General features: G+C 33.2%; 2 protein-coding genes across 12 annotated transcripts in view; one reads left to right on the top strand and one right to left on the bottom strand.

Moving 5' to 3' along the window:
- GPR137C (G protein-coupled receptor 137C) overlaps positions 1-2,945 on the top strand; it is a 52,291-nt gene extending 49,346 nt beyond the window's left edge. For 2 of the 10 annotated variants that reach the window (XM_037016377.2, XM_037016373.2), the window contains 2 exons: positions 155-310; positions 1,772-2,945. In XM_037016377.2, coding sequence (XP_036872272.2) covers positions 155-310; positions 1,772-1,817 — 202 coding nt within the window. In that variant the 3' untranslated portion in view covers positions 1,818-2,945. Of the gene's footprint in view, positions 1-154 lie in introns of all 10 variants that reach the window. The other 8 variants (XR_005060775.2, XR_012120514.1, XM_073211233.1 and 5 more) reach the window with 8 other exon arrangements.
- A 571-nt stretch (positions 2,946-3,516) lies between these two features.
- Positions 3,517-26,145, bottom strand: part of ERO1A (endoplasmic reticulum oxidoreductase 1 alpha) — a 44,616-nt gene continuing 21,987 nt past the window's right edge. For both annotated transcript variants that reach the window (XM_037016369.2, XM_037016368.2), the window contains 10 exons: positions 21,648-21,768; positions 19,826-19,872; positions 15,081-15,092; positions 12,810-12,836; positions 12,587-12,679; positions 11,511-11,757; positions 10,989-11,058; positions 8,027-8,113; positions 7,805-7,938; positions 3,517-6,591 (listed from right to left, as the gene is read on the bottom strand). In XM_037016369.2, the coding sequence (XP_036872264.1) occupies positions 6,531-6,591; positions 7,805-7,938; positions 8,027-8,113; positions 10,989-11,058; positions 11,511-11,757; positions 12,587-12,679; positions 12,810-12,836; positions 15,081-15,092; positions 19,826-19,872; positions 21,648-21,768 (899 nt within the window). In that variant the 3' untranslated portion in view covers positions 3,517-6,530. The remainder of the gene's footprint in view (positions 6,592-7,804; positions 7,939-8,026; positions 8,114-10,988; positions 11,059-11,510; positions 11,758-12,586; positions 12,680-12,809; positions 12,837-15,080; positions 15,093-19,825; positions 19,873-21,647; positions 21,769-26,145) is intronic.

Below are 26,145 nucleotides of genomic sequence, written 5' to 3'. Positions count from 1 at the left end.
TTTGTAGAAAGCTATAACATTATTTGGCAAAAAACATATTTCAATATATCTGGTACTAACTATATTATAAATTCATTGAAAACTAAACATGCCAATATGACTTATTATATCCTGACCACAATCCTATGGCTTTTTTGCCTTTTTTGTATTGCAGCTTATCAAATTCGCAAGGTTTGGGCTGGTACGGCACCATGACTGGCTGTGGCGGTAACAGTTACACGGTCTCCCCCCACCTGAGCGGGCCAGTGGCAGATGCTGCGCCTTTGCTCTTTACCTGTGGTAATTTAGATGCGAACCACCACCACAGCTTGTATGTAACACCACAAAACTGACAGCATTGCCAAGTCATGATTCTTGAATTGTTTTTCACAAACATGTATAGTCAATATGTTTAAATTCCATCTGCATAAACATTCCATTATCTGTTGCAACTGAAAACAAAGCCTGGAAATGTGGCTGTGTTCGCTAGAAGAAGCAGCTGTTACTTTTGACCTCTTCATAGTAAACTGGAAAGTTTGGAGTGGGGAAAAAGAGGGATTAGATCTTAAGGCACTTGATGGCCTCCAAACATCCTGACTTTGGAACATCAGATGCATATTTGCACTTTTATCTTCATTCTGAAAGAGTACACTGCAGTCCCCAAAGTCATACTCCAGTGTTTACACTGGGGTATTTATATTGTACACCAAATTAGGAGGCGATTTTCCTATGAAAATCAAAGCCTGTATATTCAATAATGGACTCTATGTGGAATTCTTACCCAATAAAAATTTTACAGTGTCAACAGTGCACAGAATTAAGGCATAAAAAAACATATCATTCTTTTGAAAAATCCACTGAAAAATGTGTAATCACTGAAGATAGTTCTTTTAAGCATGACTGTAAAATACCAACTGAAAGTATTCATGCAATCATTTTTTAAAAATGATAGTAATCTCTTACAGTGATGAGCAGCAGTTTTCTTTGGAAAGCCACAGTCATTTCTTCAACAAGAAAGTAGACCAGTGAAAATTATGTGGTTACTTCAAGTAGAACTGGTCAAGTGATTATTTTGTATGATTATGACATATGTAGTAGTTTAAGCATGATTCTTCAAGAAAGCAATAGTGATTTTTGCATAGGGAGATTTTGGTAGAAACTTCTTGGGACAAAAGTTTACAGAGGCATTTAAGAATTATTCATGAAATGTACAGTTCAAACATGAATACATATTCAAAAGCATTCCATTTAGCTGAAACAAGATATAGCTGACTTACCTATTGAATCAGGATTGTCCTCAGGTAAATTAAATCATGATACATTAGTGCAGTGAACATAAGTGCAATACTTTGTAAGACATGAATTCCCTTTAGTTTTCACATTTTTATATCTTGCATATTGGCAAAGCCAAATTCAATTTAATTCAACTTAACTCCAGTACTAGCCTAAATAAGCAAATTGATATAAAGGTACTAACTAGGTAAGTATAAAACTAGTGGAATGATTAATATTATTGGCATACTTAGAGAATTACACTGAAACGGTCTTGAATGTCTTATCCCAAATCTTAAAAAAATGATAAGCTAAGGTAATAGAGAATTTCTAAATGCACTTTCTACCAGTGTCTATATGGAAATAAGTAGATGTGGAATACCTCAAGATGTCAAGGGAACAGGCAACATTGAGAAGTCACAACATACTTAAAGATAACTAACTGTACACAATTGTCTGCCGATGTTTCTTCAGAACTGGAACTAATACAATTGTCCTTTTCTGTCTTCTATTTGAACAGAAAATTATGTCATTTCTACTCCTCCTTGAAATACTCAACTTTTTAATAATCGATGCAGTAACTTCAGAAAAGTCTAACAGTAGGTAAAACCCCAAGGAATAAATGAAATTTTTAGTGCTTTTGCTCTTTTGGGAAGTTGGTACATAACCAAACATATTTCTTTTTATCATACAAAATTACTTTGAGTTTAATCAGAAGCATAAACCTGTAGTTACACGTTACTTTGGGTTTATTTGTAAGTTCTTACTGTAAGCAAACTATTTTAAAATTTATACTGCAGAGGTTTTTACATGGCAATGTAATATGCACTTAACTGAGTATATTTTGACTCCAACTTCAGTTATTAGATTTCAGAATGCTGATTATTTTCCTGATTGTTAGGTATCTAACTGTATAGTTATCTGAAAAAGATATGTGTTCCTGGTTAATCCTTGGGGTTCAAAATAAATAGGGTAAATTTTTCTGTAAGGCTTCTTTAGATAATGTTCCTATTTGCCAGATAAGCTAACTTTTAATTTTTTTTTCAGATAAAATAACTTGGTTCTTTCATTTGGATTAGTTGATTCTTCCAAATCTGAGATTCGTTTATTGTAATCACTGACAAGAGTACCTGAATTCTTGAATTTGTCTCCTTATACACATCACTCATAATACATCACCAAAGACGACGGAGAAAGATAAGCTTCTGGCCCAATTTTTGCTTAAAAATTCCGAAGCACTAGGAGCACTTTAAGTTTGGTCTTGAAAGGAGGAGTTGTTTATAAAATCAAAGGGCTACCGATTCCCTGTTCATCCTGCACTGAAGCACATAATGACAACTTCAAACCTTCGTTTTCGGTTTAGTAATTAGAACAGTGAATGCCATTGCTTACGTGTGTGATTCTACAGTGATTAGCAGTACCAGTTTTTATTGTTTCATTTGGGTGCCCAATAATTTTGAAACTCTTACCACTCATATAGCTGGTTGTAGTTTTATGAAGATGTAATTTATAGCTAAGTGGCTTTTTTATGTATAGCTACCTTTTTTATTGTTTAACTGTTTCTCAGCTATATAATCAGTTTCAAACTGGTTGAAAAGTATAGCTGTGGCCAATGAATGTATTTATTTGTTGTTTCACTAAATTGTAACAAAACACTACTGTTAAAAATAAAAGTGTTTGTGCTTTTATTGTGAGGTCTAGTTTTCTTAATCTCTTATTGGTAATCTCTACCAATTCAATCTCTATCATACAAGTATAAGAACTCCAGTGTTACCAAAAAAGAAGAAAAAAAAATCGAGAATTACAAATGACAGTTTGCTAAGAGTGAGCTGATAACTACCTACATGTGTACATCATGTCCCTTAGTATTATATACTCATTTGATAGGAACTGCCACACTTTATTTTAAAAGACCAGTGTGTTACAATGTTTATTCAAATATTAAGACAAAGCCTTCTATGGTATAATATAACACCTCTCTCTTCCCCTTAGAATCTTAAACAGGAATAAACTTATCTTACCAATAATTTTGGGCAGCTGTCCTTGGATTATTTGAAATTCCTCAGTGATGTTGCCTTTTCCCCTGAAAGAAGCGTTTTTAACTATTTTGTTCCAGAATCGATCCCTTTCCTAACACTCCAAAACCACACCACACACACGATTTCAGGAGCTTCACTGACCCCTGAAGTCCATAAATTGTTGGGAGTCTAATGACTCTTGCTGTAAGGAATACTTGTATATTACCCCTAATAAAGTCATTTTAAAAGCAATTCATTCAACATTTATTGTTTTCATATGCCAAAAACAACGCTATGGAGATGCAAAACTGGATAAAGTTCCTTTTCCTGCCCTTAAGGAGCTCACATTCTAGTAAAGGAAGCTTTAAAAAACAAAACAATACAGTACAATAAGTGACACGATAGAGGTAGGTTGTAATTACAGTGGTGACACAAAAGAGGAAGTTAGATGATCCTCCTTGGATGCAACAAGGGAAATTTCACAGAGGTGATGCTTTACACTGGTCCTACGAGGATACAGAGGAATTTTCCTGGTGGGAAGGATGGGTAGGGCACTTGATGCAAAAAGAACAGCCTGCACCAAGGTGTGGAGGCCTGACCATGGTGCATTTGAAGACCTAAATCTGTTTTTCAGATCATAGTGGGGAGTGGACTGGGAGACACACATCAGAGGTCCTTGTTAGAGTGCTTCTAGAAAGCCCTCTCCAGTAGCATTGTGGAACCAAGAGAGGAGATGGACTGTGTATAAGGAAACAGGTTGGTGTAGTACTTGAAACAGAGCAATGGAAATGGAAAGACAGTGATCTATCAGAGACACGAAGATAAAATCTGTAGTACTGAGACACTAATTGGATATCAGGAAGATGGAGGAGAGGAGTGAGCATACAGAATTTAGATAATGGTTCTAAAAATAACCAGCCTGAGGAACATAGGTGTAAGTGCAGAGTCAGGGGCAAATGATTTTTAAGACACACCAGGTATCTGTGGGACCAAGTAAAGATATGCAGTAGACAAATGGATTGAAACGTCTGGACTAAAGATAAGAATTTGGAAATCACTGAATTGGAATTACTGAAGAGTGAGAAGTGTTGGTGGTTAAGAGAGCAAGAATGAAAGCCCGAGGAGTAACACTTTAGGTATGAATGAAGAGAGGCTGAAGAGGAAGCATCCAGGAGCACATGAAACATAAGGAACCCAAAGGAAAAAAAATGTTTAAAGAAGGGACTGTCAATGGTGTCAAATGCAGAAAAAAAGTCAAATTAGAAATTGCTTGTGAACAGAACTGTGGGTTTAAAATTGGGATTTCAGGCTTCAAAGGAAGAGATTATAAAGAACTGTGGAGCCAAAAGCCAGATTTTAGTTAAGGAGCAAGTGGGAGACATAACAAAGTGAAGATATGAATATTCTTTCAAAAGATCAGCTGTAAAAAAAAAGGGCAGGGGCATAACACATCAGAGATGTATACAGACAAAATTACCATTTAAACCCATCTACCAAATTTTCAGAGTACTACACATGTCCCTGAACTTTCTTATATGCTGTTCACTTCATAGGCTTTTGAGTCTCCAAGAATATTGACTTAATTAGTAGGTTAATGTCTTTCCTGCCCTATTCAAATGAGCAGGAAGGGAAAATACGACACATATTGTTGAACTTAACTCTGTGATCATTCATTTAAAGTATACTGAATATATATTCATACAATCATTCAACAAATGTTTATTGGATACCTACTATGTGCTTGGTACTATATAGCCCTTATGGACACAGCAGAAAACGTATACAGCAGTGTAAAATGACATTTCTAAACTTATGTAAATAAACCCTGCTTTATTAATAATGTGACATCCAAACATGGTATAATTGCTTAGACATATAAAGGGGGCACATGATTTTGAGGTATACAGTTTCTTTTTTCCCTACAGTTCACTATGTGACTTAAATTCCTAAACCCTTTCAAACACTTTTATTATTGAGGATCTTCCACAAATGAAAACCTTCCAAAATTATAGATTAGTTTTAGGGAGAAAAAGGAAATGAACATCATGTACAAAAGCCAAAAATTACATGCCCTAAGACTATATAGATCAAGCATTAAAAGGGCAACAAAACTCAAAAAGAATTTTAGATTGGAACTCAAAACGATTCCTTATTCTAAAGCTTATTATTGCTCCAGATTTTTGTCTGAAAAAAATTACTTTTAGAAAATGATTCAGTATTACACACTGAAGTATTTAGAGTTCAAAGGACATGATGTCTGGAACTGACTTTCAAATGACTGAGGAAAAAAGAGTACATGTGCATATGTATGTATGTATATATATATACATACATACATATGCACACACACAGAGTACATGAAAAATAAAGCAAATATAAACAATTAGTGAATCTGGGTAAAAGAGTTCTTTGTGCTATCCTGAAAACTTCTCTGTAAATTTGAAATTACATAAAAAAGTTTCCCCCAAATTTGATTCACTTTTAGGTAAAGTATTTATGAGAATATATAAATCTTGTCAACTTTTCACAATGTTTAGAAATCTCTTATGCCTTTGTGTAATTGTATCTTTCTACACACTAAAACAAGGCAATCAAAAGCATTATAATTCTAAAAGTCATTTATTTCATATCAATGTATTTTATAGTTACCAGATTAAAACACAGGACTCCCAGTTAAATTTGAATTTTAAACAACAAATAATTTTTTTAGTAAAAGTGTGTTCCAATATTGCATGCAACATACTTACACTGAAAAACTACTTGTTGTTTATTTGAAATTCAAATTTAACTGGACATGCTATATTTTTATTCACTAAATCTGGTAACCCTAAATATAGTAATAAATTGTAGGTGGTTGAGTTATGGGTTATTCATGAGCCTCCATAGCATTTTCCTATTAAATGCTTGTCACATTGGCCAGTTTTATTTATATTACATATTCTTATATAAAAGACTAGTTTGAGAGACTTAAAACATTATTTACTTAGTTTTACCGTATGTGAATTTGATGATCTGTATTTTTTCAATATTATTTAAAACTTGTACGTCATCATCAAAGTATTACTTTTGCTCACAATGATAATATACATAGACTCAACACAATTGAAAAAAAGTTTACATATAACAATATAATTCTCCTTTTACAAAAGCAGCTTTATAAAAATGTTTAGCTTAAAACTGTCATTGCTATTATGCCTTTGAATGAGCATCCACTCTTTGGCCTCCACTGTCCACAAACAGGCACATTTCAACTCATTTTCTTTAATGAATATTTTGTAACAAGTTCCTGAAGTTTTCTAATTCTTTCACACTTGTAGAAATTCTGTAACCAAAAAAAATATTTCACTCAGTAACTATTTTAGATATTTTTTCCCTGTAAGTTATTCACTCTGCATTTTTCAGAGCACAGAAAAATATTTATTTCAACAAATTAAAAGGTACATAAACCATTTAATCTATTTTCACATACCTTAGTTCTTAATTTGATGTGGTAAAACTAAGGTAATATTGCTCAGAAATCAATTATTTTTTAAGTATTCATAACTTGGTATTAAAGTTTTAAAACACAGTTATAATGTATATAAATATTAAAATGCTTAGCTATTTTAAGTATTCATAAATATATTCATATGCTTAGTATTGAAATGATATAAGGAAAAATTACATAAGCATTAAATATATATTTTAACATGTATAATACTGAAAATTAATCAATGTATATTTTAGTAAATATACAAAGAATCAAAGCTTTTGGATGATAAAGTGAAAATAGTAAATGTATGACCAAACTGTTTTCAATAATTTTTATAAAGAAAAAGTTTGTCCGTTATTCAAGTGTAATTCAGTTCTGCTCTCCACCATGAGAAAAGTGCAGAATATTCAATGAAACATAAATGTCAAGTTTCTATGTACTACAGAATAATTCTGAAGGTCAATTATTTCCAACCCCAAATATTAAATCATAATTTTTTTAAGTGAAGAAATGGAGTCAATAGAAAAATGCTAGTTTTTATAAATCTCTGCATTCTTTACATATGGTTAAGCCAGAAAGAAATGCATCTATACTAAATTTTGTAATATAAACTCCTTATTTCAAACTTATCCTCCAATCATTTTTATGAAAACTAATTATTTTTTAAAGAATTATTAACCTTTTTATATAATGGTGAATTCACAAAAAATTTTATGTATACACCTATATTAAACAACATGGTTTTTCCAGGACCTCCAAAAAAATATTTGGGCAGCACAAAAACTACTTTTAAATAATTAGAAAAAATATACAAATTCAGGAAGATGAATATTGAAGTCCAGTCAGTAAATTAATCATGGTTATAAAACTCAATAGGTTAAAATAAAGTATATCATCTTATAATTGCATTTCTATATACTTAGGTATTTCATAAGATCACAGAATTCTGTAGTTATTTAATTTCACTAAAAAGGATATTCCTTACCCAGCTTTATCTGAGAGTAAATGTATTGCATTAGACTTTCTTAGCTAGCAGAAACACTTTCAGTGCACTCAAACTAACCTTCCAAATGCATTAAATAATGATACTATTTCTTGTCTGGTTAGATGGAATTCATAACTGGGCCCACTTTCTGGAATATTTGCTATCAGTTTCTCAGAAAACAAAATCTTCAGAGCAGTACCCAAACCCTGAATCTGTAACAGAAATAAGTAAAAGAGAACAATCAGAAAATTTTTTGAGTAAAGAATACATGAAAAACAGGACTGAGCTAGATTTGCTTACCTGAAGCTTTCCCCACAGTCGACACTTAAGACAACCAACACAATCCATAATTCTTGATATATTTCTAAAATGCAGCCGAAATTCCTCCTAAAAACAATTTAACAAAATTTTATTAAGATGCAGTATATACTCAAATACTAAGTATTTTCAAGTGCCTATGTATCTAACACTGCACAAGGCATTAAAGGGTACCAAGAAAGGGGAGGGAGTTAAGATCAACATTTGCTGAGCATCTCCTGCACACTAGAATCCACACATTTTCATCTTCACCACAAATCCAAAAGTAGGTATTATTATAATCTACACCTAATGAATTAAAAAAACTAGGTTCAGAGAAGTTTCAGAAACTTTGAAACAGCTGTAACATGTAAAAGATTTTTAATAGGATCCCAGATATCTTTACTAATAAAAATGTTATTAATGTATAAATTTAATACAAAGCCTAAATTATTAATATTCATTATTCCCAAATGTTAGCCATATCTATAGCTTGTATTTATTCTGTACCTTGTGGACTGAGTTCAGTCATCCTAATTTCAACCTACTTTTAAAAAATTTTTACCCAGTAATATTACCCTAAATAGATTTTGGTGATTTGATTGGGGGTTTCCTTTAAACTTGTATTTCGACCTTGAATTAAATAAAAATCTCACTTTTCACAACAAAAACAGAATAGCAAAATTATTCTAAAGTGGAAGTTTCCATCCCATGAGGTGCTGACCTCTGTAAGATTTAGTAGTTGTAACAGCCTACAAAATCGTATGTAGATAAGCACATTACATAGACAGAAACAATAGCTCACATTGTATGAACCATAAATTTCCAAATGGAAATAAGTATTATGACCAATAAAACATAGCTTTTACTTAAAAAGTGTTACCAAATGCACAGTGGCTTTTTGGCAACTATACTTTCACAATCAATAGATACTAAAAATACCACTGTCATGGGGATAGGCCTTAAAAGTTTTGACTTTAAGGGATTCATGCTTTTAAAGGTTAGAGGCCTCTGTTCTAAAAGATTGTGCTTGCTTTCAGACATTGTCTAAATTCAGTATTTTAATCTATATTTCTTAGTTCAGATACTTGAACATAGCAGCTCTTCAGTTAATCTTGCATAGCATATACAGAGAGTAAGCTTAATAACTCTCAAGAGACAAGATAACACTACAGAATTAAAACTAAGCACAAGTGCAGAAGTGAATTTAATATTCTAGAACCAAAGTTAATTAGCTAGAAATTGTACTAGATCAGAACAGGAGAAAATCTTGTGATTTCCACAGATAACAATCAAAGCTCAATAACCTGAGTATGTTCCAAAATTATCTCAGATTAGAAAAATCTATCACCCTTAAAATAACCAAAACCTAAATTGCTTACAAAGTCTCCTTGTTTGCATACACAGTTTTTAGGTCAATATTTAAAATTACAGCCAGTGGGTAGAATGATCAAACATGTTGTGGTTAGATACTGTAATTTATATTCAATTAAACCAACTGACCAAAAACAATCCTCAGCCAATTCTCAAATACTTTATAAGCCTTCAAGTGAGAGCCTATTCTATTTTGAATTGAACACTAAACACTAAACAATTCTCTTTCATGCAAGTCTTCTATTTCTAATCATACATTGCTAAAGCATAAAAGAGACTAGATGAAATTTTTAAATGAACTTATAAATGTTGTTCAAATACTTCAAGTTCATAAATTGTTTTTAAAGAAAGTAAGTATCTGATATTAACACACTCACTTGTTTTTTTACTTTCTTATAAAAGAATTCAGAAAAATATCTGTTAAACTCCATAGGACATCAAAGCTGAGTGTTTCAGAATTTTGATTGTGAGAACTATTTCTAATCTAGACAATATATAAAAGATTGGGTGCCAAAACACTACAATAAACCAGCAAGTGCACTAAAAATAAGGAGGGTTATTGAAAATAGTAAAGGAAAAAAGTCTTATTACAGCATCATCCCCCTCACTTCTAAGTTCCTGGAAGCTGTGTGGGAGGTTACATAAGCACTGAGGTTGTATTTCTACCAAGAATGCTTTCAGTAGGAGTTAGGTGGGAAGTCAAGAATAACATCATGGAACAAAAACTGAGTGCAAAAAGTACTTTTTTATTTGTAAACTGCATAAAATTTGGTTCTTTCCTTATAGAAAGAAAGAGTACGAAATAGAGGAAGATTGCTGTAAATATTGTAAAGAAATCAGATCAAGTCCAATGCTCCAGACAGCCATCTGCTTTTACTTACCTATAGCTTTGTAACAGAGAACAGTAATATAATTTTATGTGAGTCCCCAAATAGACTAAAAATCCCTTGAGGGTAGCAGCTGTCTCTCCCATTAATGACAAAAGCCATGCTCTGCACAGTGAGCATTTAATAAATACTCCCAGTAATATTTTATATTTGTAGTATTTTTAGGCAAATATACACAAAGATCATTTTGCCTGAGGTTATACCCTTTATTAAGAGACAAGACAAAAATCAAACCCCATTTTGTGGGATATCAAGTCTTCTGTTCTTTATACACAACTGCATGCTGGCATTTTAAATGTCTGTAATTCCCACTGAATAAGATGGATAACAAAATACTGCGCTCTCTCCCCCTAAAAAGGATCCTTTAACCAAAACCATTTTCCGAATTCTCTGCAGCAAAAGACAGACTCATACTGCCAGTCATGGCCTACACCCCTTTCCTTTAATTTATAGCTTCCATTTATTACATAAGACCATCAGTGCACAAGCCTGTAATCAGTGACACAAAGTAGTTTTATTTTATTTTGAAACTAACACAAATTAGATCTTAAGTCCCTTTGGATATCCTTTTTTGAGGAAAAGAAAGATTATGACTCTGACTGTTCTTATAATTTTGGGATATAGATTGAGATTTATTGTTAAGGATAAAAACATGGGATTATATTCATACCAGCATAAGAGTTTGCATCTAAAGTACAAATTACCTTTAATTTGTTTGCTTCTTTTTTATCCCCAGCAAAAAATGAATTCTCATCAAAATGCAAAGGAAATGACCTGTATTTTAAAATGGAGAATATTCATTTTCATGCATAAATACATTAAAAACCCTGCTAACATAACATTTTGCTAGTCAGTGATAAATAATATACACAGAGTAGAAAATAAAGGATAATCAACACTCTGATGCCCAAAACAAATTCTTATCCTCAAATCTAAAAGCTAATTGCATAATATGGAAGTCTGGCCCCAAACCCAACTTGTTCAACTAAATATGAAAGTAATGCAGATACCAAGTACTAAAAGAACCGTTTTTAAAACTAAAAATACGCTCCTTTTAGTATCCAAGTCAAAAACAAAAACAAAATTCAATTCCAAAAGACCTACAAGCAAAATTACCTTTTATTTTTAAATAGCTTTCTTTTCTCTACACTGAATATTTAAGAATTTAATTTTGAATACCACTCATCACTCTTCTATTAAGGTATAAGTAATACTATACAATTTACTTGATTTCATGAAGTATTTCCAGAAGCAACATTTTGTTTTCTGCATCCTGAACTTTATTTCCAGTGAAGAGCTGAAAATCTGGGCGCTCAAAGAATGGTACCACTTTAGATAAAGCCCTTAATTCTATTAAGTAGAGAAAATACAAGTTCTTAAGCCTCCTTGGACCTTCTCCTTCAGTCAAAACTCCATCAAACCGCTGTTGAAATTCTGTAATGTTATGTCCCCATTTCTTTTCCAACCAGGTGTCTAAGAAGAAAGAAAAACTAAATATTAAAAACTGAATTTTAAAATTAAAGTAATTTTCAAGTTAGCCTAACTATATTAGGTTACTTATGCCTACAGAAGTTGATTTCATTTTATATTTTATATATAACATAACCATGAAAACTATTTCTCATAGTTTAGCCTTTAATAGTTCTGTCATCATCTAGAACCCATCTTTAAAAGGAAAATATATTCAATATTTTACTGAGAAACCAGGTTTAATAAAAATCACATTTCTGAATATAAATGTATTCATAAATCCAAAATACATAATTAAAAAATGACTATCTGAAAGTACTAATGAGTGTGAAGGTCTATGTAAAATTAAAGTTACTGTACTTTGTTTAGAAGATGGAAGAGATACTTAATTCCAAAAGAAACACGTTACTGATGAAAATCAACCATGGTCTCATTTTTTAACAGCATTCTTAACGCTTTATAAAGAGCAGCAAAAAATGCTTTTATACATTAAACTCCAGGACTGACTGGCACACAAATCAAAGGGTCCCAATACAATAATATCTAATGAATAATGAACTGTACTATTTCAATTCCCACAACAAAACAGAAGAACACTTCAAAGCCATTTTGAAGTTTTAAGCACCTTCTTAAAGAAAGGTGAAGAGAGCTAAGATCATGCTGAGTATTTTCTTACTATCTCTGTAGTTCCTACGTTCCCAATTACTACCAGGTAAAATTAACTTACACTTCCTACTACTCAATACGGTTACCTTTTCCCCACTCAGGTAAATACCAAGAAAATTTTAAGAATATCTGAAGAGTAAAGTGAATGAAGGCTAATGTCACATACCTTGTAGAAGATATCGTGCACTCAAATGTACATTAATGCTTGCATGGAGGCCAGATATAAGTCTATAGAATGCTCTTTTTTCCACACAGAGGCCTAAAAAAAAAGTAATTTGGAAATAAAAATTTCATATGTGAAACTTGTTAAGACTATAAAATTAATTCCATGTATCTTCAAAAATGAGAAAAAATTTATCACTTAAATCTGTTTAAAATTTTCCAATTACCTTCTAGCCAACTGTAAAAAGTGTTCTCTGAAATTAAAAAGAAAAATAAGTCACAAGATTGTAGAAATGCCAAAATGGAAGTTTTTCAAAAGTTCTAAAACACTATAGAAAATTTTGCCAGTGATTTAAAGATTATTTAACGAATGATCCAAATTTTATTTGCAATTTCTCCAAAGGAAGTAGAAAAATGTTTGGTATGGATTCAGTTAAAGACACTTTCCTGCTCATTCTTTGAATGCTTTAGTATTATAGTAAGCAGTCCATGTCTCCTAACTTTCTGAATAGAGTTTTATATGAGGCCAAAACATAGGATCTAAATGGTAAATCTTGCCTGGAAAAATACTTAGCTTTGATAAGAGTTCATGCTATGAAAATGAAGAACTCATTATATGCTTTTCTAAGTTTGAAAAGTAAATAAAAATTAAAGAATAGAATTAGAGGTATATTATTTGTACATAGCTCATATCATATGCCAGTCAATATTTCAAAAAGCAATTCAAGGAAATGTTACAAAAAACAAATATAAATTATATTCTATGACCTAATAAGATCGCTATTCATATACTCAGACCTGGTAATTCTGCTTTTAGAATTATACTGTAAAGAAATAACTCAAAATGGTAGGGGTGGGGGTGATGTGTGTAATAATTTGTAGAAAGATGATTATATGTAATTATTAAAACCTGAAATTATACAATAATGTCTAAGTTAACATGATAGAATACTATATAACTAATTAACATGGCAGACTAATATATGACTATTAAAATAAGAATGAGGAACATGACAATACAAGAAAATATTTGAAATACTATATAAAAAAGGCATAAGAATTATTATAACTATATAAAGATTCTATATATGCATTTTCTAGAGATGGCAAACAATGTATTATATAGTTCTTTTGACTAAAGTTGCTTATAGTAATATTAAAAATGAACCAAGCAAGCATAAAAATAATGAAAGGAATGACAAGGAGAATAAACAGTAATTTAAACTATTCAAAAACTTAAAACATGTTAGTCAAAAACCTTTACAAACAAAAGCAAAATACAAACAGCAAAATGTTGCAAATACAACAAAGGGACAATATCCTAAATATATACAAAGCTCATAAACTGAAAAAAATGCTTAAGTGTCCATTAAAAATGGGCAAGTAGTATGAAAAGAGATTTCAGAAAGGAAAAAATACAAATAGTTATAATGGATAAAAACTGCTTAGTTTCTCTAGTAATAAAAAGTAGAAATTAAAACTACAGAGATACCACTTTTAACAATACAGGTAAAAATATGGTAATACTAATGCAAAGGGGTGCAAATCAGGACATCCTTTCAATGACAAAAAGCAATCTGGTCATATGTATCAAAAGCCTAAAATGTCCATATCCTTTGACCCAGTAAATCCATTTCTAGAAACCAAGGCTCTCATGGATGAATGTTTGGGTCCCCTTTAGAAGTCGTATGTTCAAACCCTAACTACCACCCACCATGCGATGGTATTTGGAGGCTTCGGAGGTGACCTGGTTTAGATAAGGTAGGAGGGTGGGGTTCCCATAATGGGATTAGTGGCTTTATAAGAAGGGGAAGAGACCAGAGCTCATTCTCTCTCTGCCATATGAGGATAAGCAAAAACCTGGCTCTCTGCAAGCCAGGAAGACTATCACCAAGAACCAACTCTGCTGGCAACTTGGTCTTAGGACTGCACAACTGTGAGAGAATAAATATCCTTTGTCTTTTCATATTGCTAAACACATGATCTTAAGATTAATAAAGATCATTTCAATCTCACTCATAAAGCAAAAAGATTCTCAAAAAGACAAAGTAAATCTAAAATGTTAAAATTTTTATCACTACAATTAACTTAAAGAGTTGGTAATAATACCTACACCTGAGTCAATGTAAACCTTGGAAGCCTGTAGATCAACACTCTGATCAGCTAGAATCTTCCAATATGAGACCCGGCAGATCCCAGAGTTCAACCAGCACAGGAGAGGAAGTTTACCCTGGCAGAGGCCAGGGGAAATCTAGGTTCCATGGGCAGTGGGTAAAACATATGTGAGCTATCAGAGGCTGGGGTGACTGTCTCTACTGCTTGCTCCCAGACACAGTCAATTTTCCCTTAACCTGTGCTTTCATCTCCAGAATTTTAGATAAGGAAATAAAAATAAATTTCATTGTCTCAGAAGTGGGAAGAAAAGTTTGCCAAATAAATAGCTGAATGTGTATAAGAAAATTCATATACGCAATACGTGATAAAGAAATTATACTTACCTTCACTTTTCCCTGAAAAACAAAACAAATTGTTTATTATTGTAACCTCCATCCACATGCCACCTTTACAATGCTACACCTCCCATAAAGATAAGACTCTTAATACTGGTTAGTTTTAGTACATCATTTCATCCACATAAGCTATGAGTGAGGCAAGAGTTCTGTCTGATTTGATTAAATGGCGGTATCTCCAAGAGTCCACGTAAAACACAGCTTCAGCTTATACGAGATTTAATATAGGCTGACAGGAGAGAAAAATCTGTTCTATCATCTGAGTCCTCTTAAATACCTTAAGGACTTAGGGCTATTTGGCTGGCAGAGCCTCTTTCTACATTTCTCCCAAATCTGTAACATAGTTTCTACTAAAGATTTGTGTTACTGTTTTGAAACCTCCAGAATGACTATAAAATTTTACTTCAAGGAGTAACTTTAAAGACTATTTGTAAGACTCAAATTTTCCACAGTTCAGCAGTTTGTACACAACTGCTCATTTAGTATTAAAAATCTGTCATTTTGACTTTTATTTAATGCCATTGTTTATTAAAGTAACATATGCTCATTGAAAATACATATATTTTTTAAAGTACACAGATGAAATAAAAAACATTACCCATAACTTCCTTTGCCCAAAAATAAATACCATTTATATTTTGCTAAATGTTCCTTTTCTTTGCGTATACATATTGATACTATATTTTAGAAAAATATATTATAGACCTTATTGGAGACATAACTTCTTTTCTTCAGTGTGCTGTTGATCACCATTGATATAAATGAATACAAATTTTCAGCAACATCTATAATGGCTGTATTCTGTTACCATACCGTAAATAATCTAACCAGTTTACTAAAATTTAAATTCTTCCCATTCACCTTTAACATAAGTGAGGGTGGTTAATTAGTTTATCAGACCATAAAGTGAGTTCATAGTGAAGATCATCTCTTGTCTAGGAATCTGCATTTTATCTGATGTTAAATCAATAGCTTCCACTGAGTTGTCTCTATATAAAAACATATGTGGCTCCATATAAATCCAAAAACCTTATTTAAAGATGTTCTTTCACTTCAAATCTAAGGAAGACTAGTCCACCAGTATTTAAGGAATGATGCAATCTGATTGCTTTCCAGGACAAAATTTATGTTTATTGACTATATGAAATCAGCTTTTCAAATAAATTTTAAAAATGAAAACCTTGCACATCTGCTGAAAACATCAGTAAGCACATATGCAGGGAACAGGGATATGTATATCCCAAGGAAAAAGTCTGAAATGGCTTATACAACAAGCGATTCTGCCTATTACAGATTGGGCAGAGTTCGTGAAATTCAATTTTCCATTCCCTCCACACCTACACAGTGCTTATTACATAGCAAATGGTAGACAATCATTTGTTGAAGGAACAAGTAATTTTCACTATTGCAGAAAATACCATTAAATGAGGAGAGTAATTTTCACAGATCACTGACTAACAAAGTACTCCATCTATTATGTGCCTGGCTCTATATTATGAAATGAAACCAAAAAATACTGCCTATATGTCCAAATGAAGCACATCAATGGATATATATGCTAGAGAATGAAAAGGACTGAAAGAGAAATAAAACATGACAAGATCACTTGATGGAGATTAATTACTTCTAGTTAGGGGGATAATGGAAAGTTGTAGAGAAGACAGCATTTGGGCCAGAGAGACCTTGACTGTAAGTAGAAAATGAAAAATGTTGATGAGATATAAAGACATGAATTTGAAATCAGACTCACAATATACACAATAACTAAGATTGGGAAAAGATTTGAGGGAGTTTACTGGATGTTTACTTAACTAGAGAATGAGTAAAAAAAAATAGAAAAACTGAACACACTATCTATAAAAATGCATAGAAGACCAGAACCAGGTAAAGACAACACCAAAAAAGAATATTACAGACCAATATCCCTGATGAACGTAGATGCAAAAATACTCAACAAAATATTAGCAAACCGAATTCAAAAACACATCAAAAGGATCATACACCATGATCAAGTGGGATTCATCCCAAGGATGCAAGGATGGTCCAACATTCGAAAATCCATCAACATCATCCACCACATCAACAAAAAGGACAAAAACCACATGATCATTTCCATAGATGCCGAAAAAGCATTCAACAAAATTCAACATCCATTCATGATAAAAACTCTCAACAAAATGGGTATAGAGGGCAAGTACCTCAACATAGTAAAGGCCATATATGATAAACCCACAGTTAACATCATACTGAAGAGCGAGAAGCTGAAAGCTTTTCCTCTAAGATCGGGAACAAGACAGGGATGCCCACTCTCCCCACTGTTATTTAACATAGTACTGGAGGTCCTAGCCACGGCAATCAGACAAAACAAAGAAATACAAGGAATCCAGATTGGTAAAGAAGAAGTTAAACCGTCACTACTTGCAGATGACATGATATTGTACATAAAAACCCTAAAGACTCCAATCCAAAACTACTAAAACTAGTATCGGAAGTCAGCGAAGTTGCAGGACACAAAATTAACACACAGAAATCTGTGGCTTTCCTATACACTAACAATGAACTAATAGAAAGAGAAATCAGGAAAACAATTCCATTCACAATAGCATCAAAAAGAATAAAATACCTAGGAATAAACCCAACCAAGGAAGTGAAAGACCTATACCCTGAAAACTATAAGACACTCTCAAGAGAAATTAAAGAGGACACTAACAAATGGAAATTCATTCCATGCTCCTGGCTAGGAAATATTAATATAGTCAAAATGGCCATCCTGCCCAAAGCAATATAAAGATTAGATGCAATCCCTATCAAATTACCAACAGCATTCTTCAATGAACTGGAACAAATAGTTCTAGAATTCATATGGAAACACCAAAGACCCTGCATAGCCAAAGCAATCCTGAGAAGGAAGAATAAAGTTGGGGGGATCTCGCTCCCCAACTTCAAGCTCTACTACAAAGCCACAGTAATCAAGACAATTTGGTACTGGCACAAGAACAGAGCCACAGACCAGTGGAACAGAATAAAGACTCCAGACATTAACCCAAACATATATGGTCAATTAATATTTGATAAAGGAGCCATGGACATACTGTGGGGAAATGACAGTCTCTTCAACATGGTGCTGGCAAAACTGGACAGCTACATGTAATAGAATGAAACTGGATCATTGTTTAACCCCATACACAGAAGTAAATTCAAAATGGATCAAAGACCTGAATGTAAGTCATGAAACCATAAAACTCTTAGAAAAAAACATAGGCAAAAGTCTCTTAGACATAAACATGAGTGACCTCTTCTTGAACATATCTCCCTGGGCAAGAGAAACAAAAGCAAAAATGAACAAGTGGGACTACATCAAGATGAAAAGCTTCTGTACAGCAAAGGATACCATCAATAGAACAAAAAGGCATCCTACAGTATGGGAGAATATATTCATAAATGACAAATCCAATAAAGGGTTGACATCCAAAATATATAAAGAGCTCAAACACCTCAACAAACAAAAAGCAAACAAGCGAATTAAAAAATGGGCAGAGGAGCTGAATGGACAGTTCCCTAAAGAAGAAATCAGATGGCCAACAGGCACATGAAAAGATGCTCCACATGACTAATCATCAGAGAAATGCAAATTAAAACTACAATGTGATATCACCTCACCCCAGTAAGGATCGCCACCATCCAAAAGAAAACAACAAATGTTGGCGAGGTTGTGGAGAAAGGGGAACCCTCCTACACTGCTGGTGGGAATGTAAATTAGTTCAACCATTGTGGAAAGCAGTATGGAGATTCCTCAAAATGCTCAAAATAGAAATACCATTTGACCCAGGAATTCCACTCCAAGGAATTTATCCTAAGAATGCAGCAGCCCAGTTTGAAAAAGACAGATGCACCCCTATATTTATCGCAGCACTATTTACAATAGCCAAGAAATGGAAGCAACCTAAGTGTCCATCAGTAGATGAATGGATAAAGAAGATGTGGTACATATACACCATGGAATATTATTCAGCCATAAGAAGAAAACAAATCCTACCATTTGCAACAACATGGATGGAGCTAGAGGGTATTATGCTCAGTGAAATAAGCCAGGCAGAGACAGACAAGTACCAAATGATTTCACTCATATGTAGAGTATAAGAACAAAGATAAACTGAAGGAACAAAACAGCAGCAGAATCACAGAACCCAAGAATGGACTAACAGTTACCAATGGGAAAGGGACTGAGGAGGAGGGGTGAGAGGGGAGGGATAAGGGCGGGGAAAAAGAAAGGGGGCATTACGATTAGCATGTGTTGTGTGTAGGGGGGGCACCGGGAGGGCTGTACAACACAGAGAAGACTAGTAGGGATTCTGTAGCATTTTACTACGCTGATGGACAGTGACTGTAATGGGGTTTGTGGGGGGCACTTGGTGAATGGGGGAGCCTAGTAAACAAAATGTTCTTCATGTAATTGTAGATTAATGATGCCAAAAAAAAATGCATAGAATAAATACATAACTTAATCATCACCCTATGACAGTCTAATACCATGAACTTCATTAAAAAATAGTCCCTAATGGAGTATAAATATTTTAAACACCAGTTTCTCTGTAAGGGTGAGGCATAATTTCTATAGAAACTGGAATATATGATTTCAAATGCCCTAACCAATCCTCATCTTGTCTCCCCATTCCTTCTAACCAAAGTTCACTGGCTGATAAATAATATAACAGTGCAAATAAATAACTCACCTTGGCCAGAAGCCAAAGGATTTAAAGGTCTTTTAATTGTCTGTGGCCTAGAAACAAAAGAATTAAAGTATAAAATATAAATGTTACTTATAATTATTTAAATTAAAGAGAAATATCTCAGAAAGTTTCTTAATGACTACATCCAAAATCAAATTGTTTTTATTGAGCTTAAAAATATTTATTTTCTCTAATTACATGAAGGGAGGGTGGCTTTTATTTGTTTTAGTGATAGTAATTTGTCATCTTTCCCCATTGTAGCAGGCAGAAAGTTATTTCCTAATCACTTCTTCAAAGGAAGAAAAAATGTCAGTCAAGCTCTTCAACGTATTACATATACACGTGTGTGTGTACATGCACGCACATGTATGGCACAAAGTGTACTCCTAACTGAAAGACAAACAGGCAAACAAATAAAACTATGCAGCAGAAGTATTAAAATAAAAAAGGAAAAAACATTATGGGTAGACTATTTGCCACTTAGGTAACCTTAGGTACATCAATTTGCCCTGTGGCCATCAAGTTTGTTATGATTTCAATAAAAAGTATTTTTAATAAGAAAAAAAAGAATTAAGGTGCTTTTAAACCTTAAAATAAATATTCAATAGTATCATTACTAGAGTGTGTAGGGATTGTTTTAGTGTCCATTATCTAAATTTTACAAATCTGCACTTGAGACATTTTGATGGCAGAACATATAAAGTATATTTTTAACATTTTCAATGTAATGCCTCATATATTTTTATAATTTAGAAATAATGTGTTATGGGAATCATAGTATGTTAGGAAATAACTATAAAAATAATACAAAATCTAACAAAAGCTTCAGTTGGACTCTTAGTTCACATTTTTTTAAAATCCTTTAAACTCAGTCACTAAAGTTAGTAAATCAAATATTCCTAATAGTCAAGAGAGTTTAAATGAAACAACATGGCAGAAATGAGTAAATAATGAAAACTCTCCCCTTCTGAAACTGAAGAAATTCTTCAAGTCAAAAAAAGAAACATTCTGACATTTTATTAGTATAAGCATAATTGCTGATCTCTTATACTTACATTTGACTTACAATATTTTTGCTGTATCTGGGAACTCCTAAAATTTTCCCAGAACTCCCTGCCATCTGAGATAGCATAAAACGTGCATGCCCACATGAACTCCTTCCAAAGGCCAGCAAGCACACTGTTTAGAGCCTACAGACTTACAAGTGGGTAAAACGGAGGGGGAGTCTCAGTCACACAGTAACTGAACTGTTTCCATTATAGTAATTAAGAGACAGTGGGTGCTCCCACTCACTAGGTTTCTAACCCTGGACCAATCACTTACCCTGTCCAAGCCTCAGTTTCTCTATCTGTAAATGGTACGGACTAGACCCAGGGTTACAGCAAGGGCTAAAGCAGAAAATGTCTGTAACATGCCTAGCACAATGCCTGGCACACAGTAAGTGCTCGTTACCTATTATAATTATTCTCTGAAATTAATTTAACTTTAAAAAGCAGGAAAAATAACTATAGCTATAAAAAGAAGAGTACAGAGCACTAGAAGAGAATTCAGAATTATATATTCTAATCCAGACTCTGCTACTAACTATATGAAAGAGAGAAATACTTAAGAAAGAACTATGTAAGGAAGAAATATTTGTTGAAACTAATGTCCACGTTTCCCCAGAGGAGAATGTGATTAATGAATAAGTATGTTTCTATGTCCAAATACATCTTTTTATAAAGTGAATTTGATTGTACTTTTAAATCATTATGATTTTGTTTATCTGTTTATAAAGAGGAATCACTATATCTTCCAGCAATTTCCAAATGAAAGTAACACATACTTAAAACAGTTTTCTTCATAGATTACATTCCATATCTTCCAAGCATCTGGTCCCTTGTAACCTGTGTAGCGCTCAGGATTAAGAAGCAAATCTACATATTCAGCATCAGGAGACTGTATGTCTGTAAAATAAAATGTTTTATTAAATCTTTCATTTCATCTGTTACTTTAAAAAGCTATTTAAACAGACCATATTCCATTGATTCTAAGGCATCACAAATGTTAACAATGCCATCAGGATTTATGAAGTATGTGAAGGGGGGAAAAATCAGTGAGAACGTTCAACATCTTGGTCTCTGCGATGGTTACACACAGATACACATATCAAAATTCATAAAGCTGTATGCTAAGATTTGTGCATTTTATTGTATGTACATCAATAAATTTTTTTTTAATTTTTAAGTACAAATAAATTAAATAAATTTTAAAAATTAAAACAACCTTGACTGTAAGGAGGTTTGTGGGGGGGACCTGGTATAGGGGAGGGCCTAGTAAACATAATGTTCTTCATGTAATCGTAGATTAATGATAACAAAAAAAAAGAAAGAAAAGGGGGATTACTCCCTGATAGGATAAAATGAACTGCAAATCACCGATTAATGCATGCTTTAAATATCCTTAATTTTGATCATTTAAAGGGTGTCAGATGATCAGCTATGGAAGTACATTTTTCTGACAATATTCCTTTCTCTTAAAAGAAAAAAAAGCAGTTCCTGTGTGGTGATCTCCCATAAGTTCTTCACAATGATATAAAGGGCATATCAAAGTGTGGGCAAAGGATTAGTTTGTGTTTATACAGAGGATCAAAGCCTAATTTGGCTACCCAGAAAACGAATTAAGATACGATATGAAGAAGAACTTCCAACATCAACATTCTCTGGAAGAGTCATTCCAGAAGATGATCATCAAAAAACTTCAGCAAAGATCCTGGTGCTGTTGCCGTTGTAGCTGCATTCATCCCACCAGTTCCTGGACTTGCCATTGGAATGAAGAAGGAGACATCTAAGCTGGCCTGTGCATACAGTAAAACAACAAATTTGACTGGATCTATACTGTCGGAACTCAACCAAGAATTAGGAGAAGTGTAAGTTGCGGCGCTCCAAAATCTTGTGACTATAGACTATCTACTGGTAAAAGAACATATGGGATGTGAACAGTTCCCAGGAATGTGTTGTTTTAATTTGTCTGATTTTTCTCAAAATACTCAAATTCAGTTAGACAATATCCATCATATCATTAATAAGTTTTCACAAATGCCTAGGGTGCCTAACTGGTTTTCTTGGTTTCACTGGAGATGGCTGGCAATTGTAGGTCTGCTTTGGTTATGTAGCTGTATTCCTATTATGTTAATGTGTGCATGCAATTTAATTAGTAATTTAAAACCTATACACGCTTATGTTACACTACAAGAAGATATGTCAAAGAAATAATCAATCTTCCCATGTTTTCTTCCTTCTGCTTCTTCTATAGCTTCTCTTCTTCCTTCATAATTACAACCCCTAAGTAGAATTCGTGCCTCATATTGAAATTACTGAGTATCATAATTCTTCCAAGTGGTAAAGATACCTCAAGGCAAATGCTGGGCATAGAAGCTACAGGGCATAAATCTGCAAAAAAGTAAAAAGCTAACCTTTTCAAACAATATTGCTTCTCTCTCACTTGTCAACTTTACATTTTCCTGTATGGCCCCGGAAGATGACTGGTTAGCCAGAGACGGGTAAGATTCCTCAAGGGAGGAACAACCTAAGACAGGCACAGTCGCAGGGGGGCTATTAGGTGAAAAATTGGGGATCAACAGAGGTGAGGCTTAGAACCTCACCCCCCGTTTTGAGAGAAATCTTCTGCATTCATGGATGTTTTGTTGCCCTTGTCTAGCTTGGATTAATACTTAAGTCTATAGGCACACACCTGATCATCTACATTTGCCCTCTTACAGCACTAAACTATATTTTCTACCTTTATCTTGCATCTACCTATCACTTCAGCATTTTATTAAAAAAAATAATAATAATAATAATAATAAGGGAGAAATGTGGAATTCACATATAAATCAAGTATAAAAAAATCAAACGAATATTCATAATTGACCTGACTGTTTATACTTCATAATGCTTGATCAAAAGCGAAAGTTTCTGTGATGACTGCCCTTGCACTGTTAACCATGTAAGAACTTATTCACTATGTAAGAACTTGTTCACCATGTAAAAACTTGTTCGTTACGCTTCAGAAGATTGGAGACTGTTGAGAATTAGGCTTGGGGTTGATTAATGATTGTGCATTGAGTCCCCTATACAGAATTTTATCGTTGTTAACAACCATATGATCAATAAATGAGAGATGCCCTCTCAAAAAAAAAAAAATTAAAACAACCTTTTCAGAGAAAAACAGGAGAGAAAACAGGAAGGAACAAAGATAGCCACATGAAATACATGCTCTGGTTATCAAAGCATACTGGTTTTAGAAACTGTAAAAAATAGGAATAGCTGAATTTCAGAATTGAATAAACAAGGTAATTCAATTCTCATAAGCTATAGAGACAAAGAATATAGTATACAAAGAATACACTATACATTTCCCTCCACATTAACCACAAGTAGTTCATCAGTAAATGAAGACCTCTTAGTACCATAAACTGTTGGTTAATACTTCCTTTTTACATGACCACCATCACGATCCACTATAAAGCCTTTGCAAAGGAATAATCTAAATATGCAAAATGTTAATAAGCAGTATGATATTTGTGTCAGCATTATTTAGATAAGGGAAAATTGGAAGCAAACTAAATGCCCAGCAGAGCAGGGCATGGGCTCTAGAGCCAGGATACCTGGCTTAGAATCAGGCCCTACCACCTAGTGCAGGTCACCCTGGGCAGGTCACGGAAGTTCTCTATGTCTTAGTGCCGTCATTCGTAAAATGGGGATAATACACACAGCATTACTGCATGACTTCAGTTAACAGTGCAGAGTGTTTGGGACAATGGTAAGAGTATAATAAATATTAGCTAGTGGTACTGGCACTACAATATATCTCAACAGACTATTTTACAATCAACAAAAACAGTTAAATGCAAAGACTACCTAAAAAAATGAAAGACAAGCCTTACAGAAAAGTTCATTACAGACAAAGATGAAAAACATACAGGAATTGGTGGGATACTGGTTTCTCCTATGTTCTATAAACTTATACATTATACAGAATGCATTATACCTTGAAAACAAAACAAAATGGCGCCTAATCCTCCAATGGCTTTGGGAAATTATTAAATAGCACAACAATAACTTACTCATCTATAAAACTTAACAACATGAGTCAACAAAGAATGAGGAAGTAGGCAAAAAAAGCCTCAAAGCAACCAAAGTAGATGACAAAAATCTGAGCAGAAAGGTGTTTATAAGAGAGGCCATCAAGCTCTCAATACCTACTTCTTCTTCAGAAAACAAAGACAAAAATAAAACTAAGCGTGGTTATTTTTATCCCAGTTCACAGTATATTAGAGGCACAAAAGAGGGGAAAATTTGATTCTAGACAGCATCTAGAAATAACTGATGATCTAATGCAGAAGTGGCAATTAAAATAACTAGAAAAAGTAAACTTAAAAAACAAACTTGCATGAAGTCATCTACCTCAGGAACAGATAATTCTGTTCATCTCAATTAACACTAAAGGCTTTGCCACAGTACAGCAAGTTATAATAAATTCATCTTTAAAACCTGATTTTTATAATATTTAAATGATTCTCAGCATGTAGTACTTTAAGACAGAAACTAACCATGAAGAAATTATTAAATTTTTAATCTTCTGCCTAATTAGAAAAAATGTTAGTTGACTCATAATATCACTTGTGACAAATACTTCAACTGTCCCCATTTTATATAAAAAAAAATATTACTCTAACCATATTTCACCAGGTGACAAAAGCTCAAAGTTCTAATTAGGATTTACAAAATACCTTCTATTCTTTAGTTATCATTTATATACATTATTTACTCCTTATAAAGCTTTCTTTTTTTGTAAATATTCACACTACTTTAACAGAAGCAACAAATATAAATGGACAAGTAATTCACCCAAGATAAAAGAACTCTACCATGTAAGATATAAATTACTGATTCTCAGTTCTTGCTACAGAAATAAAAGCATAGCTTCAAAAAGACACTCTGGTGAAAGAAGTTAAAGTATTACATCTTTCTCTAACATTATAGGCCTAAAAAACATGTGCTCCATGTTTTAAGTTTAATTTTGTCTCACACAACAATGTTTAGGCCAAAGAACCCTTGTGGAAAACACAGCAAAGTTAGGGGTTTGGGAGGGCATCTTATCCCCTTCCTCTCCTAGTCTAAATGTTGGTAAAAGTACACAGTTCCTCATCTAACACTCCTGGGGCCAAATGTGTTTTGGAATTCAGAACTTTTCATATTTTGGAAAAGTCCAGAAAGGACTGGGGCAGCAACCTTTAATCAAACACAGAAATATTTCTGCAGTGAAACACAAGTATTCAC

The sequence above is a fragment of the Manis javanica genome, chromosome 8, assembly GCF_040802235.1.
Source record: "Manis javanica isolate MJ-LG chromosome 8, MJ_LKY, whole genome shotgun sequence".
Classification (NCBI taxonomy): Eukaryota; Metazoa; Chordata; class Mammalia; order Pholidota; family Manidae; genus Manis; species Manis javanica.
Note: the sequence above shows the minus strand (reverse complement) of the source record. Positions and strands in the feature narration are given on the sequence as shown.